At 36.1% G+C, this 27,680-nt stretch overlaps 1 protein-coding gene across 1 annotated transcript; it reads right to left on the bottom strand.

The window, feature by feature from the left end:
* Positions 1 to 1,688: 1,688 nt before the first annotated feature.
* Positions 1,689 to 5,289, bottom strand: LOC149230101 (fasciclin-like arabinogalactan protein 17). The gene is made up of 3 exons (XM_089378846.1): positions 3,781 to 5,289; positions 2,346 to 2,423; positions 1,689 to 2,218 (listed from the first exon to the last, which is right to left on the bottom strand). The coding sequence occupies exons 1-2, from the start codon at positions 5,108 to 5,110 to the stop codon at positions 2,362 to 2,364; spliced, it is 1,392 nt and encodes a 463-aa protein (XP_089234972.1). The 5' UTR covers positions 5,111 to 5,289; the 3' UTR covers positions 1,689 to 2,218; positions 2,346 to 2,361.
* Between the last annotated feature and the right edge of the window lie 22,391 nt (positions 5,290 to 27,680).

Here is a 27,680-nt window from a genome sequence, read left to right on the forward strand (position 1 = left end):
TTTTTAATATTTATTTAAAACTTAAATGTGGATGGCATCCACATTCTTTGGTACAATAACCTAAACATAATGTGTTTGCTCCTTATGTTCCAAGGGAATTGTTTAGGATTAATTTCTTAAAGTTGATCTATTGGCCTTAGTGGTCGTTAATCATCACCATTATCATCATAAAAAAAGGAAAAAAAAAAAAAGACTTTATTGACACATCAAAACTTATTCAACATTTTGTAAATTATTTTCTATAATTAAAATGAATTATCTGTTTTATTTTTTAAAATTTATTAATTAATTATATTTTTCAGCATAAAAAAGGCAAAAAAACCCTTTATTGACACATTAAAATTTATTCAACATTATTAATGGGAAAATATCATTTTAAGATTTGCTTATAAATTATTTTCTATAATAAGTTATTTTGATTATAATTTAAATAAAATATATATTAAAAATAATATAACAAACACTAAACTATTTTGAAAAAATTATGTAAATATTACATATTAATTTTTAAAATTTTACATATTAATATCACATAATATAATTATAATAAAATTTAAAATATTAAATCTATTTTATATTTATTTTTACACTAAAATAATAAACTTTTAATTTAGAATTATAATTTCAACTAAAATTATTAAATTAAATTTCATATTAATATAATTATAATAAAATTTAAAATATTAAATTTATTTTTACACTAATATAATAAACTTTTAATTTAAAATTATAATTTAAATGAAAATTATTAAACCAAATTTCAAACATAAAAATCGAGTATTTCATTTTTATTAATAAAAAACAAAATTAAATTATATCAAATCTCCTCGAAAGCTAACATGCTGACTCAAGCCTCGTACAAATGAACGTCGAGAGTCACGAGGGTGGCTCTCGCAAGATTCCAATGACAGCAAGCACGTATTAAAATTGGCCACTTATTTTATTAAATTTTTGTCGCCAACGCACGCCTTATTATTCTAAATGTAATTATACTGGCCACTTTTTTAATTAAATTTTTGTACCCAACCCACGCCTTATTATTTTAAATGTAATTTTTCTAAAGCTTAAAGGTGGACCCTGCAACAACATAATTGTAATTGTGCATGAAGAAGAGAAAATTCTTTGATACCCATCCCCGTGTCCACAAAAAATTATTCTCATCAACCTTGCAATTATAAATATTTAGCGTTGTTAGAAATATTAAGCAGGCTTTTAATTAAAAGAAGACTTTGGTTTAGGTGGAAACATTTAAAAAAACAAAAAACAAAACCTAAGTGTAATTAATTTGGGAGAATAATTTTTCAAATAAGATGGATCACAAAAATTTGAAATCAAAAATTAGAAGTTTAAGAAAAAAAAAGCCAAATACATCAATTAAATGAGGAAAAATAATTTGTATCATAAATGTAAATTAAAATAAAAATTTTTATTTCTTGAAAAAGACATCAAATACCAATGCCAGGTTAAAATTAAATTTAACATTATATCATTATATTGTAAGAAGTTTACGAAAAAAGCCAAATACATCATTCAAATGAAAGAAAAACAATTTGTACCATAAACTATCATAAACTATCTTTAACTCGGTGCTCTTTAACTCGGTGCAGATTAAAATAATTTTTTTTATTTCTTAAAAAAGACATCAAATACCAATGCCAGGTTCATCTAGCTAATAATAAACCACCAAGAAGACCACTCACAAAATTCTGATCACCATTATTAGAAAAGAATCGGAATTAATTACATATTAACATGATTTTTTTCCCATTTTATTACAGCGCCAAAGACTTGTCTTTGAGCATGACCGAAGAGGAAGAAGTGACTCCACAGGAAAGAATTCCTGCTTTATGTAACGATTCTCACTTCAGGAATCCAACAAAATATTAAATGTAACAATCATCTGGCTATAGTGATCCAACTCCAGTCCTTCTACTAATTTTAATTGAAAATAAAACGCACTAGTACGTTTCGCTATTACAAAGTATTACACATGAATATCGTTCATGGTATGCTGCTCTGCTGCTGCAACATATCCTTCGTCGATGTATTCAAGGTCTATGGCTATGGCCCGCAATAGATAGTCCTCCATCTCCAGATCTCCTCTCAGTTTGGCACATATATCATCATCATAATAGAAAAGAATAGAATAGTTTTTATTTACGTGCTTGGGACAAAGACGTAAATAATCCCAACCATGAAAGGAATTTGCTCAACATACCTGCAATGGAAAATAACAGGATCAGATCTTATCTTAAAAAAGTTGGGAATTTTGCAACTGTAAATAAGAGAATAAGTCCAACAGTCAGATAAATGTAGTCATATCAGGAGAAAGAAGAAATTCTTACTTTAATGTATAAACAATTATTGACAGCTGGGCATTAGAATCGGAAACAGCCCACATACAGCTTCTGTCAACCAACGTCCTGCACACCCACACCAATCATGATAAAGAGATTAGCAAGCGCACCCAAATAGGCGACTGACCAATACACAGATAAAACTGTAATCCTATCTATCTGTGGCCAGAGATGAACCAGCTGTTTCGTAGTAGCTGCAGAACAATAATGGTGGGATCATTTAAGCCATTAGGGGAAAACCCCGTAGTCTAACTAGCCCACAATTTTACCCGGAAAATGTTGGGTTAGGTGGAAATTTTGGAAAATTGGGTAAAACTTTTGAGAAATCTTGGTTACATTTTTCAAACAGAATTTATTTGGCCTTCTAGAAAATGGGCCACAAAATTTTGAGAGATCTGAGTTACATTGGTGAAACGGAATTTATTTATTTGGGCTTTTGATAGTGGTAAATCAATTTCTAACTTAAAAACCAATATTAAAATACTATAAATTACAGATTTTGCAAGCCCAAAACAATAGGATTACCGTGAAGAGACATTTTCCAGGTACTACTCCGTGGAAAACAACTGGTCTTATAACAATAATGGTGGGATCATTGAGAGCATTAGTGGAAAACAACTGGTTTGATAGCTACAGAACAACAAAGGTGGTGGGATCATTTAAGGCATTAGTGGAAATCGACTGGTTTGATAGCTACAGAACAACAAAGGTGGGGGGATCTTTTAAGGCATTAGTGGAAAACAACTGGTCAGATAGCTACCGAACAAAGGTGGGTCATTAAAGAAAAAGAAAAATGACCGTGTAAAAGATATGTCGATACATCAGAAGATGAAGAACCAGTAACGGGGCATGAAAGTCAACAAAGGGGATCTGTCACTCATAAGATAGTGGTAACATTATGTTAACCACAAAAGTTAAAATGATCCATAAAATGGTTTGCCAACAATAAGGAATAGCATTAAACCAGTTGGCCGTGAATCAAAGGCAAGCAGAAGATATAAAACTGAAACAGGGAATGGGCCAGAAACAATCCATAAAGCAAGACACTGAGGCTAACCACAAGACATGACATGAAATGATTGGCCATGAACCAAAATTAAAAAAAAAAAAAAAAAAAAAAAACCATAGAACATGACACCTGACCAGGATATGGCCCAAATACAGACCCCTCAAGCATGACATAATACAAATCACAAGGTATGAGACTGAAATGTTTAGCAATGAATTACAGAGGAACTAAACTCAAAATGGTTGATAATGGTTAAATCTTATAGGATAAATCATGAAACCAGGGACTCACAGCTTCCAGATTTGTTTAGATCTCAGAAAACAGCAGACCAACTGTAAATGCATGTATTCGTGAAATAGTTATAAAAAACAACTCTGAATCAAAACCAACTAACAATGTGGAAGGCAGACATACCTCTAGCAGGCTTTGACTCGTTAACTACATCTTCCTCCTCTTCCTCTTCTTCTCCAAGCTTTCTTCCCTTTGTCTTGACGGTCTTGGCGACCTGTGGTTTTGGGGGAAACAGAACTCTATCAATCCCCTGGACTGAAATCCTGCCATCCACATACAGATCATGATCTAACAAATGCGCAGCCTCTTCCCCCTCTCCGAACACCACAGTCCCGTCTGCTTCCTGAGAAGTTATCTTGTGGGGAATCCTGAGCGTATCATACTTCATCTTCCCGAACCTCCTCACGGCATTATACATGCTCTCCTCGGTCTGATAGTCGGTAATAATGTGGTAATACAGTATATTTTCCGGGGCTCTGGGCTCACTGAGCTGCTCTGTTGTGAGCTTGGCCATGGCCTCATCATTGGGCGCGAGGATCGTGACTTTATAGCCCTCGGAGACGAGCTTCGCGAGCTCGGAGGCCAGAGATGTGAGATTTACCATAATGTCCGCCATTTCATTGTAGCCACCGTAGAGCACCAATGTGCGGATGAAATCCTTCACTTGGCTTTCACCATCGAACCAGTAGTGGCCAGAAGAGGGCCCCGGAGCGGGCGCCGGTGCCAGGGACGGAGCCGGTGCCAGGGCGTAGTAGATTGAGTGAATGGGCGGAGATTTGGCAGAAAGAGACGAAGGGTGAACTGATTTTGCCAATTTCTTACTGGTTTCCAGAACCGGAGCCCCTTCTGGCATAACGGCCAGAGTAACGCCGCTTCTCCATTTATTAAAATCGTCCTGTACGCTCTTGGGTATCAGCATTCTGTCGATCCCGTGGATGACACCGTCGGGCCTGACGACAGCATTGGGGTGGGCAACGGAGGCCAGATCGATGGTCCTTTTCCCCCCCTTCATCGAGAGCTTCAGCGGGTCTTTGGCCAGAGACTCATGGGTACCGTTGCTCCATTCCTCGGCAACGATTCTCCGAGGAACCACGTGGAACATGAGCAACTTCTGCAGGGCCTTCAGATTCCCCGGTTCGTGCAAGAAACGCTTGAACTCCGGATCCAGCTTTCGCTCCAGAATATCATTCTGGGGGGCGAAGATCGTGACATTGTTGCTACCAACGACCTCTTCCAGGGTCTGGAGGAGCAACGCTTTCTCGACTAGCTCCGCCAGCTCGGTGTAATGGGAGTCCAGCAAAGCCACGAGCACCGAATTGGAGCTAATAGCTACCTGAGAATTAGAAGAATTCGATAGCAACCCAACTTTCTGCAACGCTGCGGCATTGGAGGCCGCAATGAACAGAACCAGAAGCGTGACAGAGAGAATCGATCTCGGGCTCTGGTAATCCATGGTCTAAACACTTTGGCCGATAGATAGTGGCAGATCTGTGATATAAAGTCGAAGAAAAGTTGGAAATACGATCTCACACCGCGTACTGTAGATGAGCACAAATTGGATGGTTGGCTGGCTGGCTGATGGCTGCCTGAACCACTGGCCGCACACAACACAACACAACACTAATCCGCAGCTCTTCTTTACCCTGTATTGACGGGAGGAAGGTGGGTGGGTACCGGGGGTTTATCAAATCTGCTTGAATCCGGGTTTGGAATCCGCCAACTGTTCTCAGACGACCGACGCTCTATTTCCGACAGCCTGTACGCGGGGCCACACAAATCATAAATGCTGACGTACACTCCACCCTCGGGGTTTGGTTTTATCACTCTTTAATGTTGACCCCTCCGCCTTGGTGAGCTGTCGCTTTCCGGTAAGTGAGAAAAACAACTTTGATCTTTAGATCTCCCGTCAAGTTGCCGGAACGTTCGGGCCATGTCCACCGACACCGCGAACGCGAGCCTGACTCCCGCCGTGTTGTTTTCCCGCGGGCAGAAATATCTGCTTTCAATTGCTTTTACCATCCCTCTCTCTTTATACGTTCAGGCCATGTCACTCAATTCATTTCCTCCATTTCCTTTTTTCCATAAGGTATCTTAATTGTGGAGTGGGTAAACCTTATTTATTTCAATGTTAGTGTAGTATTAAATGCTGTGTGAAGTGGTGTATAATAAATAATTTATATTATGAGATTATTATTGATGTCCGTATTCATCTAGGTTGGATCCTACACAATTACACCTTTCACACGATCTCTTTATGTAATATTTAATGTTATATTGTAAAGCGGTTATTAATCATTTTCCAATGATTTTTATAAAAATAAATAATAAAAATATTTTTTTAATATATTTAAAGTAACATAAAATTGTTTTATTATTAGTATGAATTATATAAGTTTACATTGGAAATGCATTTGAAATATATTATTTTTTATTATAAGTTTGATAGGACTCTCCGATTTTCAAGTCTACATGTCCATTATTCACTCGGCTACAGAGAGGGTAGCACAAAATTCGAACGCAAGATCTCTGGTTTAGTGAGACATCATTTTGGGTTCTCTCGTTCAATGAGACTTCAACCACTTGAGCTACCCCAAACTGACATAATTTAAAAAAAATAGTATTAAATACTCAGTAAGAGTGAAATATAAATATTTTAGCTCTAATAATTTATATATTATTTTACATAACATTTAATATCATTGTGAGAGTAATATAGGCTGGATCCGAAACAATTTAGATTCACAAATACACCTTGATTAATCTTTATTTTAATGTTAGTATAGTATGAAATACTTGGTAAGAATGAAGTATAAATATTTTAGCTCTAATAATTTATATATTATTTTACATAACATTTAATATCATGTTACAAAATTATTATTAATTGTCAGAGTGATATAGGTTGGATCCAAAACAATTTAGATTCACAATACACCTTTTCATTTAACATATATCATTTTATATAATATTTAATGTTATATTGTAAAGTGGTTATTGATTATTTTTAAAGGATTTTTTATTAAAAAAGAATTTTTTTTTTAAATTATAAAGTGTGTTTGAAGATATTTATGGTTTGATATAAAATTACTAGTTCAATTCCACACCTTTATCAGAGTGATATATTAGACATAATAAAAATGTAATGTCACTAAACATATAAAAAATTAAATTTAAAAAATATTATACTATTTTTAAAAAATATTATACTATTTTTAAAAAATTACACTTTATAAATGTTTGTGTATACCCATTTTATATATAAAAATTAACTATGAAAATTTACCTAACACTTTCTAAAAAAATTGTTCATTGAATGGTCCCCAAAGACTAAAGTTTTGTTAATTGAGTTGTCCCCGGTATGTTTACTAAGTCCACAATGAGTTTAAGAGTGATTTTAATAATTTATGTTTAGTTAAAATTTATATTTATATATAAAAATTAAAATTTTTAAATTTAATAGTGAATTTTAAAGTTTTATTGAATAAAAATAAAGTACTGATAATACAATAAAAAGTTTTAATGTTTTGGTACAATTTAGTAATTGGTTTTAAAAGGTTTTACCCTTTTAGTTTCTAAACTTTGTAGTAACTGACAATGGATACCTAAAATCTATTTGTGTCTTAGCCATTATTTCTTTTAATGATTTTGATTATTTGGCTATTTCTTTTAATGATTTTGATTATTTAAATATTTTTATATTATAGTTTTTTAAATTATAAATTAATTTTACAAATCACAGAAATTCTCTTAATTAAAAAAATATTTTACTATTTTATTTAAAATTTTATATTAACAAATAAAAAACATTTTTATATTTATTTAAAAATTTATAATATAAATAAAAAAAATATTTGAAAAATAATAATAATAATACATTATGACATTTTTGATGTAGCGAAACAATTTTACTCTGATTTGTTTCGGTTAGAAGATCCAAATCTTTAACCTCTTTAATATCTAATAGATTCCTAATTTAAATGCTCCTTCCTACCTTCCGAATTTAAAAAAAATTATAATGATTTATTTTAATATTATATCATTATTTTAATTTTTTTCATTTATATTTATTATTAAAGTTGGTTTCTTTTGTTTTAGGTTTTTACGTCCATAATTTTGAGAAATGGCAAATAGTTCAAACGTGTTGAATTCTATGTAATATGGTAATTTATTACAACTAAAATATTATTTTTATAAAATTGTGTTAATTTTCATATGTAGATAATTTTGTTAAGTTTAAAATGGTGTTTAATATGGTATATTTATGCATTGGGGAGTGTAATTGTTTTTTTAATAATGGGATTTTTTTGCCGGAGTTTTTTTTGTTTGGGTCTATTTTAATTACAATTTAATTATAAATTGTAGTTTTTAAGTTGTTAGAAAATAATAAAATTGTAGTTTTTAAGTTGTTAGAAATCATTAAATGTAGTTTTTAAGTGGTTAGAAATTGTTAAAATTGTAGTTTTTAAGTTGTTAGAAATTTGGAAAATTGTAATTTTTAAGTTGTTGAGTCTATATAATCCAATGTCTTAAAAGTTTTATAGGCTATTGAATCTATTTTGTTACTAGTTGTGGTGGCCCACTAGGATTGTTCTTGTTCTTTTGGTATATGATGCCAGTGGACCATCAAATGTCTATGGCTTTGACTCTTTACCTGTTGATGCTCTCCTTTGTGTAGATGGGGATTTGGATGTTTGTATTTGGCTATCTTATGAGATTTTGGTATTAAATTGCATATCTTTATATTATAGTGGTTTTATATGGGTAAAGGTTGTTATGTATTTCCAAACTTGCAATGGTATTTTGTTTTCTCTTGTGATAAGATTGGGACATTGGAATCATGGTTTTGATCCAGAGCTTGAATGTTTTATGTTCATGTAGGTGATGTTTTTTGTTGTCTAGAGGTTTGGTTGATTCTAGTTTACATTACACTTTCTAGGACAATGTTGCTTATGTAATCTTTGGTTTTTTTGGAATAATATATAAAGTACTCATATTCACAAAAAAAATACATTGAAAATATAATTTAAATGACAACAATCTCATAAAAAATGGTGTCACTAGATTCCAACCAAAAAAGTCAAAAAAATCACCTCACTACACGACTAAAATATTATTATCCTCCAGTGACATCCCTTACAGTACAATTTTTCTTTTGGTTTTTATGCATATTTAATTTATTTTTACTAAGTTAATGGTTTTGACATATGGTAAATAGTTTTACTAAGTTAATGGTTTTGACATATGGTAAATAGTTAAAGTATGTTGAATTATGGTAATTTATTAAAATTAAGGTATTACTTTTGTAATTGATGAAATGACATTTTATAGGGTTTAGGGCAAGAAGAAAATGGCTTGTTGAATTCATTTATGCATTCAAAAATTTATTTTAAACAATAAAAAATAACATCCCAATCTTGCTTGAAATTTGGTTTTTATGCATATTTAATTTATTTTTACTAAGTTAATGGTTTTGATAAATGGCAAATAGTTAAAGTATGTTGAATTATGGTAATTTATTAAAATTAAGGTATTACTTTTATAATTGATGAAATGGCCTTTTATAGGGTTTAGGGCAAGAAGAAAATGGCTTGTTGAATTCATTTATGCATTCAAAAATGTATTTTAAACAATAAAAAATAGCATCACAATCTTGTTTGAAATTGTATGACTGTATGCTTAGTTGATCAAGATTGCCCAAAATCCAATAGAGATTTTTAAGAAACATAAAGGGTTTATTAAGGTGTTGAATCCATTTATGCATTCAAAAGTGCATTTTAAAATAACAAGAAATCACAATATTCGGCCAAAAGAACCATTTCTTCTATATTAGTTAGACTACTCCTTTTTTATTTGCAAATAATTTTTTAAGTTTAAAAATGGTGTTCAATGTGGTACATTTGTGCATTTGGTAAGAATAAGTGTATTTTAATGAGATGGTTTTTTTTATTTTTTTTAACAAATTTTCTATCCATTTTGATTAAAATTTAGTTATAAATCACCAAATTTGTAGTTTATAGGTTTTCAAGTTTACACAATTAGTGTCTGAAAAATTTATATGGTGTTGAATCCATTTTTACATTATATATAGATATATGACAAAACATTACAATCTCATAAAAAATAGTATCACTAAATCCTAAAATTATAATTTGAATGGTATAACATTACAATTTCATAAGCCTTTAAGATTAGTCAATTAGTCAAGTCCTCATGCGCCTTTGCTATTGAGAAGTGACAGGTTCAACTCTTTTGACACCTCGCAATCAAACTTAATAAAAATGTTAATATCGATAAACCAGATAATAAAAATAAAAACACACTTATTTTAGACAAAATTCCTTACATTTACATTACAGTTCCCCACACACTTTCAATTTACTTAAGAACCAATCATAGTGAGTTATGGTGTTTACATAATGATGATCCCTTCCCCACATCATTTTAGCCACGGTTGCGTAGAAAAACTTAAATCACCTAATACCAAAGAGACTATGAAACTACTAATTGTCTTTATTTAATTTTTTCCTAATTTGTAATTAAAATCCAACGTGGCAAATGTTCAAATAGACCAAAATGGAATCCTGCCACTCGCTCTCAGCGTCCTTTATACGGTAATCGACTGTCTAATCTTATTTTAAGATGATAGGTTCCTTTCTGGTCCTAATGGTGGGGTCACAAACACTATTTTCCCAACATGTAACTTCATTGTTGAGATTACTAGTTGGGTCCATGCTAGATTAGACCTTCCAACAACACGTTGTATTCTAGACGAAATAACAATAAGGGAAGTGGGCTCCACCGCAACTACAAATAATTGATAAAAAAGGAATTTCATTTGTTTATTTCATGTAAATTGTTTTTGCGTGCGTAATCGCAATCCAAATGATTTACAAAATAAAATAAAAACTCGTAAACAAATAGCATGGCATGCAAACCTCATTTTGGTAAACTAGAGTTAAGATATTACAAACCCTTCGGTAAACTAGAGTTAGGATATAGATTTGACTATGTAAAGATTGTACCAAAAGAAAAGCTCAGTTAACTTGGGCAACACCTAGCAAAGCGCCTTTCATGGTGCCGACACATAGGAGGATGTAACATCATTCCTTCGCATTAGAACATGGTACGTCCAAATGATACATATATAATAATAGGTAATAACAAGCACTTATTTACAATGTCGGCACCATGAATTGTACATCCAAAGATTTTTATAATAACATGTAATGACCACTTATTCATACCTAAACTTAAACTGCAATCATGAACTTTATATGTATATATATATATAATTAAGTCTTACTTGCCCAAGTTCATTCAACAAGGTATGTGTTTAACTACAACCTTTAAAACACTCTGGCGACACTTTAACACTAAGTTAATATTTCAATACTAGTAAACTCAAAGCAAAGCAAGGAACAATAACATCCCATACATAAGGGGTCCATAATGCACATGTGTAGGTGGCATCTACCTACAAGTTTATTATAGATGTACAACGAATTTATGATAATATTGTCTTTTGTGTACTACCTAATAGACTTGCATAATCCAACTCCTAAAATAATCGTAGGCCTACCTCCAACATGTCCATTCTTCTTCTTCTTCTTCTTCTCACTCAACAAGTGCAATTCACCCTATTATGCCAACCATGATCTTAGCACAAATCGCAGAGCTCATTTACACTCTTTGCGAATGATGATGAATGATTGTTTGATGCCTTGTCACATTTGAGGCATCCATAATTTATGCTAGAGTCGTATTGCACTTGCAAGCCCCTCTAAGACTAAGTGGACCCAAGTGCTCACATTGCCAACTTCATGTTTGCTTGATTGTGCCTTTGTCCACTTCATGACTTGTCCATTGAGCATCCAATATCCATTAATGTTGCACCCAAAGCATCACACGATCAACAAGTATGCCCAAAGCACCTAACTGCATTTATTAAAGGTGCTCCCCAACAAGTGCATAGAATGGGTGTGTGCCTAACAAATGTGTATTTGGTGGATATGTGCCTCATGAGTTCATCCAATGATTACGCTTCATAGATGTATGTGTACAAAGACACTTCAATCATTTGTCGCAACCCCCAAGTGTACTTGTGAATTGGACAAGGTCATCTACCATAATCCTCACTTTCTTTCCCTCACCCAAGTACCCAAGTCTATAAAACTCAATCAAGTTCTTTATGCCAATATTCTCTAGGCATGCATCATACTTGTCAATTGGACAACATCATCTACCATAATCCTCACTTTCCTTCCCTCACTAAGTTCCCTTCCAAGCTTGTCTTTGTGCATCCAACTAGTACAAGTTTACCAAGGTCTACAATATGCCTAATTTCAACAAAAATGCCTAACATGTCTATGGTACACCTTGCTATCATACAAAAACAATCAACATGTTTATGGTGCACCTTGCTATCTTACGAGGCACCCAAAACAAACTCTTCTACCCATAACCTTCCATCATGTTCATCTATACTAATAAATTCATCTATACTAATAAATCCATTTTTATAGAAATTTACGCAAATCATTTAATACTAAAACCTTACAAAATCCCACTCACGAAATATATATATATATACTCGACATGTAAAAATAAACACAATCATAAAAAGTTTTAATAAGTACACCAATAGATTGGCAACAACACATGTGTACACAACTTAAGCAAATCCTATATTCTCCTAAGGAATATAGGCCCAACTCGTCTCCACCTACTCATTAACAATTCCTAAGGAATTCTAAGCCTAACTCGACTCCACCTACATAGATTTATGATATCGTGAAAAGCCTATGCCATAAAAGCATGCCAAAATAAAGAAAAATATGTTTCTAACTTGAAGTTTGAAAATATTTTTCACAAGGTAACAAAGGAGATTTGACCAAATGTGGTTAATCATTTAGAGGGAGTGATTCACGGTTTGGAAATTGCTGAAAGTTAATTGTTGTGATTTATTCCCTACTAATTCTATATGAATTAGATAAGGAGGATTCATAATAACATGAATTTACTTGAATCACATCTGGTTGTGTTGTGTTATTAAGAAGAACAAAAATATTTGAGGGCAAATAATTGGTATTTTAAATATTTGATTGCAGATAATTGGTATTTTAGTTCACAGTATATTAAGAAGTATAGGTTATTGTTTTTGGATCAATATTTAAATTGAAATCATAAAACAAAAATTGAAACCATCGTAAGTAATTTTGTACAAAGAAGATAAAAAATGATTTGTGAGTTTTTAGAAAATGTTTTTTTTGGGGAAAATAGAGTTCGTAATTTCTATTAAAAAGAAGATAATAGAGATTACATGTTGTAGATGCCAAAGCATATGCGTAGTGTGGTAAATACCACTTACAATACCAATACTTCTGGGAAGTATGCAGATACAGCCTCAGACAGGGCCTCCAGAAACAAGGCGAGTAAAGCCCACAGGGGGTAACCAGAAACTGGGTATGTATCCCAAGAGGAGTATACGCCTACCCAATATGCTAAAATAAACAGTAAATAAACATTAGCTCAGAAACGGGTATGCAAACCCCAACAGGAGTAAACTCCTACCCTAAACAAGCTAATACAAACAGTAAATAAACGATAGCTCCAGTGGGATGTGCAGAAATGCAACCAGAGGGAAGAGGCACGAAATGGGGCCATACCCCATCCCTCAACTCTCCAAAAAACCCGCAAAAATCCACACATCTATCCAGTGAAGCCAGAAAGGAAGCCAATCTTAGACAGCCCTAGAAGAGCGGCACGAATCGTTGCAGATCCCTCAACACTCTCCAAAGCTGCAATGGAAGGCAAGCAGAGGACCAAAAAATGAACCCAGCAACAGCAATGGAGCCCGAACAGGTCCCAATATGCAGAGTCGGGTCGATACGGGGGCAGAGGCGGCTAGGGCAGCCACCTCGCCCCAAGAAGGAGTCAGGCCCGAAGCACAAGACCCCACACAGCACCGCCGCACACTAGAAAAGAGCCAATAATACCGCCAAAGCAAAGGGCTGTTGATGCGCTGAGCTGCACGAAGAATAGAAGTCGCAGATGAAACGACCGCAGAGAAACACCGCAGGTAGCAGGCCACGAGACCCGGAACCGTCGAAACCACCCGCAGCTGCAACGAAGGTTAGGTGATGGAAGCCCTGAGGGCGACCAGATCCCCCACCCGCGGAAGGTCCTGCCGCCGCAGGCTCAGGCAGCAACCAGGGCCAAAGGAAGAAACCCTATGGTTCGCCGCGCGCTCCTCCCATCCGGTAATCAATCAATCCTTTTAGAAAATGTTATTATGAAGTTAAGGTTAATTAAAAAGATGCAAATTTAAAATAATGTTGTAATGGAATTGAAAACTTTACATTCTACTTAATCTTGACATGCGAAGCACCATGTGATTCCACCAACTTAGAGTTTAAAGATGTTTGACCTAAATATGCACAATCCTATAATATGAGCTTCAAATGATAATGAGAAAACCTTCTCTCTAGAAATTGCAATGATAAGTTGATGGGTAAAGACAATTATTTTAATATAGAGATTATCAAGGAAAACTCTTATTGCCTCACTTCACAATTATTGAGAAAATTACAATGAAATACATTTCATAACTTCAAGAATACTTGTGCAACATTTATAAATAAATTAATATACTTACATACCATAATATCATGATTGTCCCAAATTGTCCCAATAGGAAGGACAGAAACAACTCCTTCTTGATGGTTGTACAAAAGAGTAATTTGCATACCCCTTATGCATTACGCTTGAGTTAGATTGTTGCACGAGATGCCATTTTGGATTCATCATCCCCTTGATTGGTTCATTAGTGATGATTGATTATGTTAAACTAACATGATTGTGTTAATTCTGAATGAATGGTACTAATGACATGTATATGCATTGCAATTGGTATGATATATTGTTATGATTCATGATGATGTCGAATATGTATTAGTTTTAGTGGAATAACTTGTGATAGTTTGAGATGTTGATGAAGGAGAATGAAATCATATCCAAGGCAAGGGCTCAATATCCAATGAGAAAGACTAGCTTGATTTAGTGTTGATAAGATTTTGGGATAGGTAAAGACTTGAAAAATGACCACCAAAGTAAACTAGGATGACTTCAAATTTGATGAGAAGGGGTTGAGGGTGGAAGTCACCTATGACAGATACAAATTGTTCCACATGGTGTCTAGGCTTGACCGAACCTTGCATAATCCTAGTGATCACCACTCAGAGGTGAAAAGATTATTCTTCCATCCAACATTAGGGCTAGCCCTAGCCTAGGCTTGGCCTAGTTGAAAAAAAAAGGATGAAAAGGGGAAAAATGAAACAAGTTATAGATTACTTTTGCAATCCCCAGAATACTTATAAATAACTTCAAAGACAAAATTTTCCCTAAATGAGTTAGTCAGGGGAAAGGAAATGTGGTTACACTCGATAATCACTTGAGATTGTTTTAAAAAGGGGAAGTCTCCCTTGAGAAGGGGGGATTGGAGGGCAACTTATGATGGTTTATGTATCGAGGACAAATTTATGATTCTAGGGAGTGATCATGACATTTTGTCATAATGGTTTATGGATTATTTGGACACTATCGTTGAGGGGTTGAAAGTGGTAATAAGACCTTTGCAAGACAAAATACGCACCAATTATCAAGGGTTTTTTTAAAAGGCTCTAAAGTAGTAGGAAAACCACTTTATTTTCCTATAATTTACTAGCTTATTAAAAAAAAAACTATATTGTATTGTAATAATACCACCTAAATTACTAATAATACATTTTGCAATGTTCACAATTTTAAAAATATTTAAAAACTTTAAAAAAAGGGACAAAAAGCAAAAAAAGCAAAAACAAAAAACCTTCTTAATTTGAAAAATAAAAATAAAAATGAAAACTTATTCTTAATAACTATGCAACACAATAATTTGTAGAAATAAAATTATGCTTACCACCAATACATAAACATCAAATGTTTAAAACAAAATTAAATCCATCTTAAATCCAAATATACCAAACGCCAATAGGGATCAATTCCAAAGTTAAGATGGATCTAAGTTGGTACTCTTGCATTCCATGATGGATTTCCTCAAGTCTTTAGATATGATTTCTTGCCTCAAAATATAGTAGGCCTTGTGAGGGTAAGCTCACAAGACAAGAGCTAAACCAAGGGACAACAATATGAGTTGTGGCCCACTATCACCATAGTCATTACCTCCTACTCTTTTTTAGATTTTCACAACTAGGGATGCTTCCTCTAGTAGGTCACCTAAAGGATCTATCAAGTACAAGGGATAATGTGACAAAAAAGGCTTAAGGAGGACAACTCTACTTAAGAACAAGGCTTAGTATAACACCCCACCCCACATTTACCTACTTTATAGACTCTCCAGGGTAAACATGGGCTGAGTTACTATACATGACCCAAAAACCAAGTTCCAGTTATGGAAGTGGGGTCCACCATACTAAAAGTCACTGCAACTTTCCAGGGACACCATACCACCTAGATGTCAGACAACATCCACTGATGATCTTACCTTGAGTTGGAACTATCTTTTCACCTGACCTCGCAGCCCAACCACATGCATGTGGCCAAAAGGCTCTGGCCACACGCACAATCCTTCCTCCATGTGGCTACAATCAATATATCTCAATTAAGAGACTGTGGTTGCATAATCAATGCCACATTTTTAGGACTAGTCCACAGACCACTACCTAGAACTACTTAGAACTATCTAGAATTAAGTGTAGGATAACCACTAGTATGCATAACCTATACTTAGGCTCAAATCTCATCCAACCATGCCAGTCACATGATAAACATTTAGGCAAACATATGGAAAACATAGTAGTTATAGGTCATGAATGCAAATCTGTACATTATTTCGTTAGTTTCATCAAAGAGTCATCAAGAACGTTCACTGCCCTCTCAAGCTAGCTGCAACAACACTTGGTATCTCATACATTCATATAACAATTCAATAACTTATTGAATCATGAACAAGATCCATAACAAGATCACATCATGTAACCATGCTTATAACTAGCATTCAACCAGAATGAAACCATGAAAAACCAGTGATAAAATCAACACAATAACCAATACATGTTCTCATTGATCTCAATAAGAAATAAATTCAACCAAGTTAGGGAATTCCACGTACCACCCAACCATAGATTGGGCTAAACCAAATCTGTCTTTCAGTCAATCACACATGTGCCATATTCCAAGCATGAATGTGGGATCACATGGGATAAACCAAAACAGAACTAAACGAGGCTTCCAGAGGTTAAACCACCTCAACCCTCCACCACAGTGATTTCGCCTAAACTGGTTTAGAAATCACCAAAACCAAAACCAACTTGGATGCCTCCGACTTCTTCACCATACCTAGGGGAATATTTCTGTCTCCATCCACATGTCAATAGTTCAAGGAGAATTCCCATCTCCACCCTTGACCCTTGCGAATTTTCATGAGACCACCTCACTAGGATCCGAAATCTACCAGCCATCCAAAGCTTAACCAAAATGGGGAACCCACTAGATTATGGATATCTAGGAAATGGAAAGGCAAGGCTAAAACCATTGTCAGTACAGGAAAAACCCATGCCAAAGACAACAAAGTAACCAAATAAGAAAATACATGTACCATGCATCCAAATCTCAGCAAGGAAATCACACATGCTTAATGTTACCTGCAATGTTCTCATGTTGTAGTTGTTTTTCCAACCTTCTTCTTCATTGCCATGATTTCCTTTACTTTCTTGCTTGCTTTTGTCCAAGTCTCTCTCTCCAAGTCCAAGTGAGAATTCCTCAATGCCTGAGTGAATGCTACAATTCTCCAAGAGTAACCAAGAAGTGATCAAGAGTAACTAAGAGTGACTAAGGGAGACATAGAATGTTCCCCCTCTCCTTTTGTTTCATTTTCCTTCATTTTCCCTTGCATGCATATTCTTGTCTCTTAATATTCCTTTTCTCTTATTTTCCTTTATTTCTTATATTAAATTTCCATTTATTGCCTTTTGCCTTTCCAATGCTAATGTCAATTTCCATAGCCAATAATAAACCACAAGTGATGCCCAATATAATGTGTTTCCACTCATTAATCTTGGAATACATGTCCCATGACATTGGTTTAATTTATTTAGATGGAAAATCAACTTGGGGCTATTAAAAACCCCTCCCCCTTGGGGGAATACCGTCCCCAATGTTATATGACACTTATGACCAACAAAGCATGTTTCTTATTGGAGCTTTATAAACACAACTTGATGCAGTATTTACAATGACAACTCCTAAAAACATGAAAAACATACCACTTACTAGAGCTTTATAACATAACTCGATGTGGTGTGTGTATACACACACACACACACACACACACACACACACACACACACACACACACACACACACACACACACACCAAAAAATCATTTGCTTCAACCAACAAATAAAGAAGGATATAATGCTTGCATTTGATTAGCCATCTTCCATGTAGCTTCATCGGGCCCAAAGTGCTTCCATTGCACTTTAACTTGCTCTATTGCTCAGTTCCATGGCATGAGTTGTTTCTGCTGCAATATGCATTATGGCTCTAATTGGAACTCTCCCTCTGGTTACACCTGCAATACATACCAATCAATCACATGATCAACATCCTGTACATATCTCTTAAGCTATGAAGCATGAAAAACATCATGGAATTTCAATGATGAATGCATTGCAAGTTTGTATGTCACTGATCCAATCCTCTCAAGGATCTCAAAAGGCCCACAATACTGAGGTGCCAACTTGGCACATGATTCAATCCTCAAGGAGCTCCTCTTGGGCTTGATGCACAAGTACAAATTCTCCCTAACCTAAAACTCATTAAATGCTTATGATGATGCGCATAAATATTCTATTTGTCATGTGCTACCTTTAAATTCATTTTGATAACCTGCATCTCTTGCTCCATCTCTATTAACATATCCGGTCTAATCAACACTTTGCTCACTAGATCACTCTAGCTGATAAAAGTATTACAATTTCACCCACAAAGAGGCTCAAATGGACTCATATTAAATGATTATTGATACCCATTGTTGTAAGAAAACTCTACCAGTGGAAGATACTCCTCCCACTTCCTTTGTTGATGCATGACATACATCCTCAACATGTCCTCAAGGATCCTGTTAACCCTTTATGTCTGTCCATTTGTTCGTCGATGATAAGTTGTACTGAAGGTTAAATTTGTCCCCAAACCTGTAAACAAATCCTTCCAAAACTTGGAAGTGAACTTGGCATCTTTATCTGATATAATCCTCTTGGGAACTCCATGCAACCTCACTATCTCTTTGATGAATATGTGAGCCACTTCACTAGCTGAATTAGTAGACTTGACTACAATGAAGTGATCTACCTTACTTAACCTCTCAACCACAACCATGATGGAATTATGTTGTCTCGGTGTCCTGGGCAATGTTGTAACGAATTCCATGGAAATGACCTCCCATTTCTATTCTGGAATCAGAATAGGCTGCAACAAACCAACTAGATGCTTGCATTCAACTTTCACCTGCTAATAGTCCAAGCACCTTGCAACAAACTCAGCCACCTCTTTCTTCAAATTCGGCCAATAGTAGAACTTCTTAACAGTTGTCAAAGTCCTATGATATCCTGGGTGGCTTGAATACGGCTTGAAATGAAACTCTCTCAAGATAAGCTTCTTCAACTTAATGCTATTTGGCACATAAATCCTGCTCTTGAATCTGACCAAGCCATATATTGTGAGGTGATACTCCCCATCCCTATCAACTTCACCTGGTTGTTGTAATCTCTACTTCAACTATTGGTACTTCTCATCATTCTACCCTGCATGCAAGATCCGCTCCTACAAATTTGTCCCATATGAGCTCATAGCTTAAATATGATTCACCTACACTCTCCTACTGAGAGAATCCACAACCCAGTTCTACTTGCCTTTCATGTACATGATATCGAAGTCAAAATTACTAAGAGTAGCCAACCATATAGATTTCCTTGCATTCAGATTGGGTTGGTCAAACAAGTAGCTCAGTCCATTGTGATCACTCATCAAGATGGACCTTCTGCTAAGGAGATAATATCTCCACATCCTCAATGCATGAATGATAATTTCCAACTCAAGATCATGAGTCACATAATTTTGCTTGTTCTCATTTAACTTCCATGATTCATAACAAACCACTTTCCCTTCCTGCATCATGAATCCACCAAGTCCTTCCTTGCAAGAATTTGTACAAACCACAAACTCCTTATCATGATCTATAATATTTGAAACTAGAGCATTGTTAAGTAGTTGATTTAACTAATCAAAACTAGTTGAATACTCCTCAGTCCATTCAAACTTCTTCCCTTTCCTCTGAAAAGATCTGATAGGATAGCCAATCTTAGAGAATTTTTCGATGAACGTACTGTAATAACCTGCTAGTCCAATGAATTACTTGACCTCATCCACATTCTTCAAAGTTAGCCACTCCATGATAGCCTTAATATTTTCTGGATCCACCATTATCCCCTCCTTGGAAACAACAAGTCCCAAGTAATGAATCTGAGTCTGAAAGAAGCTACACTTGCTAAGCTTGGCATAGAACTGGTGCTCTCTCAACAATCTCAATATTGTTTCCATGTGCTCTACATGCTCCTCCTCATTCTTTGAATATACCAATATATCATCAATAAAGACTATCACAAACTTATCTAGGTAAGGGCACAACACATTGTTCATCAAACACATGAAGGTGGTTATGACGTTGGTAAGACCAAAAGGAACCACCACAAACTCATAGTGCCCATACCTTGTACAAAATGTAGTCTTATAGATGTCTTCTTCTTTGACGTGCACTTGATCATATTCTAATCTCATATCAATCTTCAAAAATATTGCTACTCCCTTTAACTGATTAAACAAATCATCAATCCGCGATAATGGATACATGTTCTTGATAGCCACCTTGTTCAGCGGCCTGTAATCAATGCACAATCTGAGAGTACCGTCCTTCTTCCTTACAAACAACAATGGTGCACCCAAGGAGACACACTTGGCCTTATGTATCCCTTATCAAGCATCTCTTTAAGCTGCAACTTCAATTCTACCAACTCGGGCATGCTCATCCTGTAAGGTGTCTTAGATGTTAGTGTTGCTCCCGACATCAACTCAATAGAGAAATCTACCTCTCTATGAGGAGGCAACTCTGGAAACAAGCAAAATTATGTGACTGGAAACATGAACTGCAATAATAAACATCCTTTCTTGTGTTTGCAATTATCTTGCATAACTGTAACCATTCTCACTGATGTAGGCTTCTTCTTTCCATACGAGATTCTCTTTTCTCCCTCATCATCTAGGCACTCAATGGCCTTGTTATAGCAATTCACCTTGGTCCTGTGAATGAACTGCTAGTCCATGCCCAAAACCATGTTATATGAACCCAAAGGGGGAGATACAGGAGCAGATCAAGTCCCAGATACAGTTTCTCCAGAGGCCTATCTGGTCCATCCCTAGCACGTACAGCATATGGCCGATCAATCTCCATTGGCGGTCAAGGATATTCATAAGAACGCTTTTAGATGTGCTGACGTAAGCATGCCATTCAGCTCAAATGCATAAGATCTCACCCAATGATGAACTCTTCTCTTGGTCCCTTTAGCCAACTGCACCAACCAAGATTCTGCATGCACTTCTTTATTAAAACGATAATGATCCACCGGGTTAGGACTAACATAGTTATAATTAGATCCATGATCAATCAAAATGGAAACAACTTGATCACGAAACTTACCTTCCATCTCAATAATAGATGCCTGATGGTATGCCTTCCTGTTATCCATTGTTGCATAGATCCGAGGAATTCTTTGGCATAGATTCCCAATTGTCTACGCCTCTTGACAACTATAGATCTACGGACTACCACCCTAGTATGATGGAAAATCCCTCTTGTGATGGTCTCTACCATAGGTCCAACACCTTAAATATTTCCGCCATCACCTTTATTTTGTTGCTCCTTAGGCTAAGACCCATGTCCTCTCTCAGTTGCATTGAACTTCTTATGAGGTATTGTTAGAAAATTATATATTACAGAGCAATGGAACACATAAAATATTGCAGAAATATAAACACAGAAAACACACAAAACAAGAGAGACATAGATATACGTGGTTCACCCAGTTTGGGCTACGTCCACCCCGAACAGCCAGCCCTTCCTTTCTATTATCCAGCAAAATGAAGAGACACAACCTACAGCAAATCCGTTGTAATATCCTCTGTTTTCTCTCATAGTCTCACCTCTCTGTTTCTCGCTCACAGAATACACATCTATATCTCAGCCTCAAATACAATGCCCTCATACAAAGAGAGGGGGTTGCCTTCTAGGGCAAAAAACCCTAAACTAAACATAAGTTCTACTGTCAGATCATCTGCCTAATGAACGTTCCAGATTGACTAGAAATTACTATACTTTTACAAGGCAATTTTACATTTGTTTTTAGCTTCGGTGGCGCTACCCCCGAGCCCCCGCCGGGGGACCGCTGGCCCCCAGACCGCCCAGCCGGGGGGGATCGGCCCCCCTAGACCCCCGGGTGGGGGACAAGTCCCCCCCGCACCCCCCCGCGTGGAGGGGTGTACAAGACTTCCTGGGGTATACATCCGGCTGAAACAAAGACCTTTGAACAATCATGCTCCACACACAACAATCTCCCACTTGGAGAATGATTGTAGAAACTCCACCGCTGCTTCATTTGCTGGACAATGACTCCTCTTTGGACCTGGTTGTTTCTCATCTTCATCGTCATCCTTGAAAACCAATTGAAACTGAGCATATTCTCAGTTTCTCCCTGGTTACAACTTTTGTTAGCATATCTGCAGGATTTTGGCTAGTGTGTATCTTTTCCAGCTTCAACTCTCCATCTTCCAACACTGATCGTATGAAATGGTACTTGAGATGTATGTGTTTAGTCTTAGAATGAAATGCTGAGTTCTTTGCAAGATGAATGGCACTTTGGCTATCACTGGATAACGTGCCCATATCATGCTCCTTACCCAATTCACCCATAAACCTTTGTAACCAAATCATTTCTTTACTAGCCTCTGTAGTAGCAACATACTCTGCTTCTGTTGTTGAAAGTGCAACAACACTTTGGATTTTTGAAACCCAACTGACAGTTGTTCCTCCAACAGTAAATACATATCCTGTAGTGCTCCTCCTGTTATCTCTGTCACCTGCCATATCTGCATCAACATATCCCTGTAGAGAAATGTTTGAACCACCAAAGCATAATGCTTGATTTGTGGTACCTTTCAAATATCTGAGAATCCATTTCACTGCCATCTAATGTTCCTTTCCTGGATTGTTCATGTACCTGCTTACAACTCCCACTGCATGTGCAATATCAGGCCTTGTGCAGACCATTGCATACATTAAGCTTCCAACTGCTGATGCATATGGAACTTTAGACATATAATCCATGTCTTCTTGGGTCTTTGGGCACATTTCCTTGCTAAGTTTGAAATGGCTAGCAAAAGGTGTACTAACTAGTTTTGCATTTTGCATATTAAATCTTTTCAACACCTTTTGTATGTACTCATTCTGAGACAATGTTAATTTGCGATTTTTCCTGTCTCTAGTTATTCTCATATCAAGGATTTGTTTTGCAGCTCCCAAATCCTTCATTGCAAATGAATTTGCCAATTTTCTTTTGAGTACATTTATTTCCTGCATGTTAGATCCTGCAACAAGCATGTCATCCACATATAATAACAATATAATATAGCTGCCATCATTTTGCTTTTTCAGATAAACACAATGATCAGAGTGACATCTAGTATAACCTTGTTCAGACATAAACTTGTCAAATTTTAGATACCATTGCCTTGGAGCCCGTTTTAAGCCATACAAGCTCTTCTTCAACCTGCACACTAGTTTCTCCTTCCCTTTCACCTCATATCCTTGTGGCTGCTGCATATATATCTCTTCCTCCAAATCCCCATGGAGAAAGGCTGTCTTTACATCTAACTGCTCAAGATGCAAATCTTCAGCTGCTACAAGACTTAAAATAGTTCTTATTGAAGTCATTTTAACAACAGGAGAAAATATTTAATCAAAATCAATACCTTTCTTCTGTGCAAACCCCTTCACCACAAGTCTAGCTTTGTACCTCTGTTTTTCTCCATCTTCTTCCTTCGGCCTGTAAACCCATTTATTCTTCAATGTAGTTTTTCCTGCAGGCAACCTGACTAAATCCCAAGTCTGGTTATGCATTAAGGAGTCCATCTCTTCTTCCATGGCTACCTCCCACTTCTTCCTGCTTTCAACCTGCATTGCTTCTTCATAACATTCGGGTTCACTAGAATCAGTCAACAATAAATAATATAATGAAGGAGAGTATCGTTCAGGGGGTCTACTTATCCTGGTAGATCTTCTAACACCACTTTCAGGTGTTTGGGGTGCCTGTTGTTGTTGTGGTGGTTGCTGTTGTTGATTATTATTATTTTCAGGCACCTTTACCTTTTCAGTGATGTCATTAAGAACTGTGTATTCCTTGTTTTCGTTTTCTTTCTTTTTTTCCTGCAACTGATTCTTATACAAGACCTTTTCATTGAATATTACATCTCTGCTCCTAATGATTTTGTGATTTTCATAATCATATAAGCGATAACCAAAATCATTAACACCATATCCAATAAAGGTACATTTCTCTGACTTTGCCTCAAGCTTTGTTCTATTTTCTTTATCAATATGGACAAAGGCCTCACAACCAAAAGTCTTTAAAAAAGAGTAGTTTACCTTTTTACCTGTCCATGCTTCCTCCGGAACACCACCATCCAAGGAACTTGAAGGCCCTCTGTTTATTAGATAAACAGCAATATCTATAGCATCTGCCCAAAACTGTAAAGGCAATCCTGCATGCAACCTCATGCACCTTGCACGCTCCATGATTGTTCTGTTCATCCTTTCTGACACACCATTTTCTTGTGGTGTTCTTGGAACTGTCTTCTCTCTACAAATTCCATGTTCTGAATAGTACCTATCAAACTCTTTGCTGCAATATTCACCTCCATTGTCTGATCTAAGACACTTCAATTTCTTTCCTGTCTCAATCTCAACCAAAGCTTTCCATTTCTTGAAAGTATCAAATACATCAGATTTATTCTTAATACAATAAATCCAAGTTTTTCTAGTTGCATCATCAATAAAAGTAACATAATAACGATAGCCACCGAGAGATGATACCTGAGCAGGTCCCCATACATCTGTATGCACAAGCTCTAATTTTTCATTCTTCTTTTCTTTCCCAACTCTGAGAAATCTGACTCTCTTCTGTTTTCCATAAATGCAATTCTCGCAGAAGTCCAAATCAACATTCTTTAAACCTGGCAACAAATTCCTTGAGTGAAGAATCTTCATCCCCTTTTCACTCATGTGTCCGAGCCTATGATGCCATAATGCTGCATCTTTTCCTCTGGAAGTTAAAGCATTAACAGAGTTAGAAATACCATTGCATAAATACAATGTACCAACCTTTTCGCCTTTTGCTATTATCAGGGCTCCTTTGGTGACCTTCCAAGTTTTATCTGTGAAAGTTGTCACACAACCTTCACCGCCTAACTGCCCTGTTGAAATCAGATTTTTCTTTAGATCTGGAACATGCCTTACCTCCTTTAATAGCCATTGGTTTCCATTCTGCTGTTTTACAAGAACCTTACCCATTCCAACGATTTTACAGGGTTTATCATCACCCAGACGAACTTGTCCAAAATCTCCTTGAACATAGTCATGAAAGTATTTCTTATCAGGTGTGGCATGAAATGAAGCCCCTGAATCTACCACCCAGGAATCAGTAATATTTTCGAAAGAAAGAATCAAAGCATCTTGTAACACTTCACCTGTCACATTTGCTTCATGATTGTTTTCTTGTTGTGCATCTCCTTCTTTTCCCTTCCGAGATCTACAATATTTCTTTAGGTGTCCTTTCTTTCCACATTTCCAGCACACTATCCCCGATCTGGACTTGGATCTGCCTTTCCTTGATTTACTGCGATATCCTGAGCTCTTTCCTCTTTCCATTTTTCTTCCTCTAGACTCTGCACTCAAAGCATTTCCCGATGTCTCACCGGAGCTTTTCCGTCGCATTTCCTCACTAAGGATAGCACCGACAACATCATCAAACTTTAAAGTACTAGATCCAGAAACGAAGTTACTAATGGCCATTACCAAACCATTCCAACTTTCTGGTAATGAGCACAAGAATAACAGAGCTCTAACTTCATCATCAAAGTTTATCCCTGCAGAACTTAACTGACTTGTAACTGTATTAAAATCATTTAAATGGTTTGCAACAGATCCACCTTCCAACATATTCATATTAAATAACCGTTTCATAAGAAATACCTTGTTTGAGGCCGAGGGTTTTTCATATAGTTTCGACAATGTCTGCATCAAACCCTCTGTCGTGGTTTCCTTCGAAATGTTGAAGGCGACTGACGCAACAAGGCACAACTGTATTGTTCCGAGTGCCTTTCTATCGAGAAGGTTCCATTCTTCGTCTTTCATACCCGTCGGCATCTTTGTTTTTCTGCCCAATGGTAGGTATAGATCTTTCTGATACAAATAATCTTCCATCTGCATCTTCCACAGCGAGAAGTTTTGGCCGTTAAATTTCTCAACCCTAAACTTACCATCTTACGCCATTGCTCCCACTCGAACCAGGAACCCTTCTTTCCTGCGAGTTTATCAGCCAAATAGACCTTCGGCTCTGATACCAGTTGTTAGAAAATTATATATTATGGAGCAATGGAACACATAAAATATTGCAGAAATATAAACACAGAAAATGCACAAAACAAGAGAGACACAGATATACGTGGTTCACCCAGTTTGGGCTACGTCCACCCTGAACAGCCAGTCCTTCCTTTCTATTATCCAACAAAATGAAGAGACACAACCTACAGCAAATCCGCTGTAATATCCTCTGTTTTCTCTCACAGTCTCACCTCTTTGTTTCTCGCTCACGGAATACACATTTATATCTCAGCCTCAAATACAATGCCCTCATACAAAGAGAGGGGGTTGCCTTCTAGGGAAAAAAACCCTAAACTAAACATAAGTTCTACTGTCAGATCATCTGCCTAATGAACGGCCCAGATTGACTAGAAATTACTATACTTTTACAAGGCAATTTTAATTTGTTTTTAGCTTCGGGGGTGCTGCTCCCGAGCCCCCACCGGGGGACCGCTGGCCCCCGGACCCCCCAGCCGGGGGGATCAGCCCCCCCGGACCCCTGCACCCCCCCGCGTGGAGGGGTGTACAAGACTTCCTGGGGTATACATCCGGCTGAAACAAAGACCTTTGAACAATCATGCTCCACACACAACAAGTATCACATTTTCCCTATCACCTGCATCCTGAGATCTTCCTCGCTTCTTAATCAATTTTCCTTTAGTATTCTCATTACCCTTCAAGTCACGCTTCAACTCAGGCTTGTGCTTTGATTGCTCATAACAATGTTTCAACTTTCTAATGGCTTCCTCCAATGACTGAGGCTCAACAAACTCAATCTGGTCTTTTAATGTTAATGGAAATCCGTTGATGAACCTATTAGTTTTTGTAGAATCAAATCTATTCTAGCCATGAAATTTGGTGGAGAGGCTAGAATACATGAGATCTCCAAAACCCAGAAATTTTCTAGAAATTATGCCTAGAAATGACTTAATTAGATTATTAACTAGATTTTAAATATTTCCTAAGTCTAAACTTAGGGGATATGGTTAATTAATCAATATTAATTAAGTCAAGACGAGATTCATATAGAAACTCACATGGATCAATCCAGAGATGATCCTAGCCATCGATTGTGTTTTAATATTGGATGTTTGTGCTCCAATAGAGGATTATAAAAGGAGACTGATGTGGTGATGGATAGATCACTTGAGACACTTGAGCAGTTTGATTTCTCGGTAGGTCGATTTCCAGAGTAGTAGTATTCAGTTGCGAGAGAGAGCT

The sequence above is a fragment of the Pinus tabuliformis genome, chromosome J, assembly GCF_031772625.1.
Source record: "Pinus tabuliformis cultivar Carrire ecotype Pingquan chromosome J, CPIR1, whole genome shotgun sequence".
NCBI lineage: Eukaryota > Viridiplantae > Streptophyta > Pinopsida > Pinales > Pinaceae > Pinus > Pinus tabuliformis.

Bases quoted from the DNA above. Each gene is read 5' to 3' on its own strand.
- LOC149230101 (XM_089378846.1), bottom strand. From the start codon at position 5,110: ATGGATTACCAGAGCCCGAGATCGATTCTCTCTGTCACGCTTCTGGTT. The intron at 2,424-3,780 runs GTATGTCTGCCT...GTGGGTGTGCAG, and splicing joins CGAGTCAAAGCCTGCTAGAG to GACGTTGGTTGACAGAAGCT.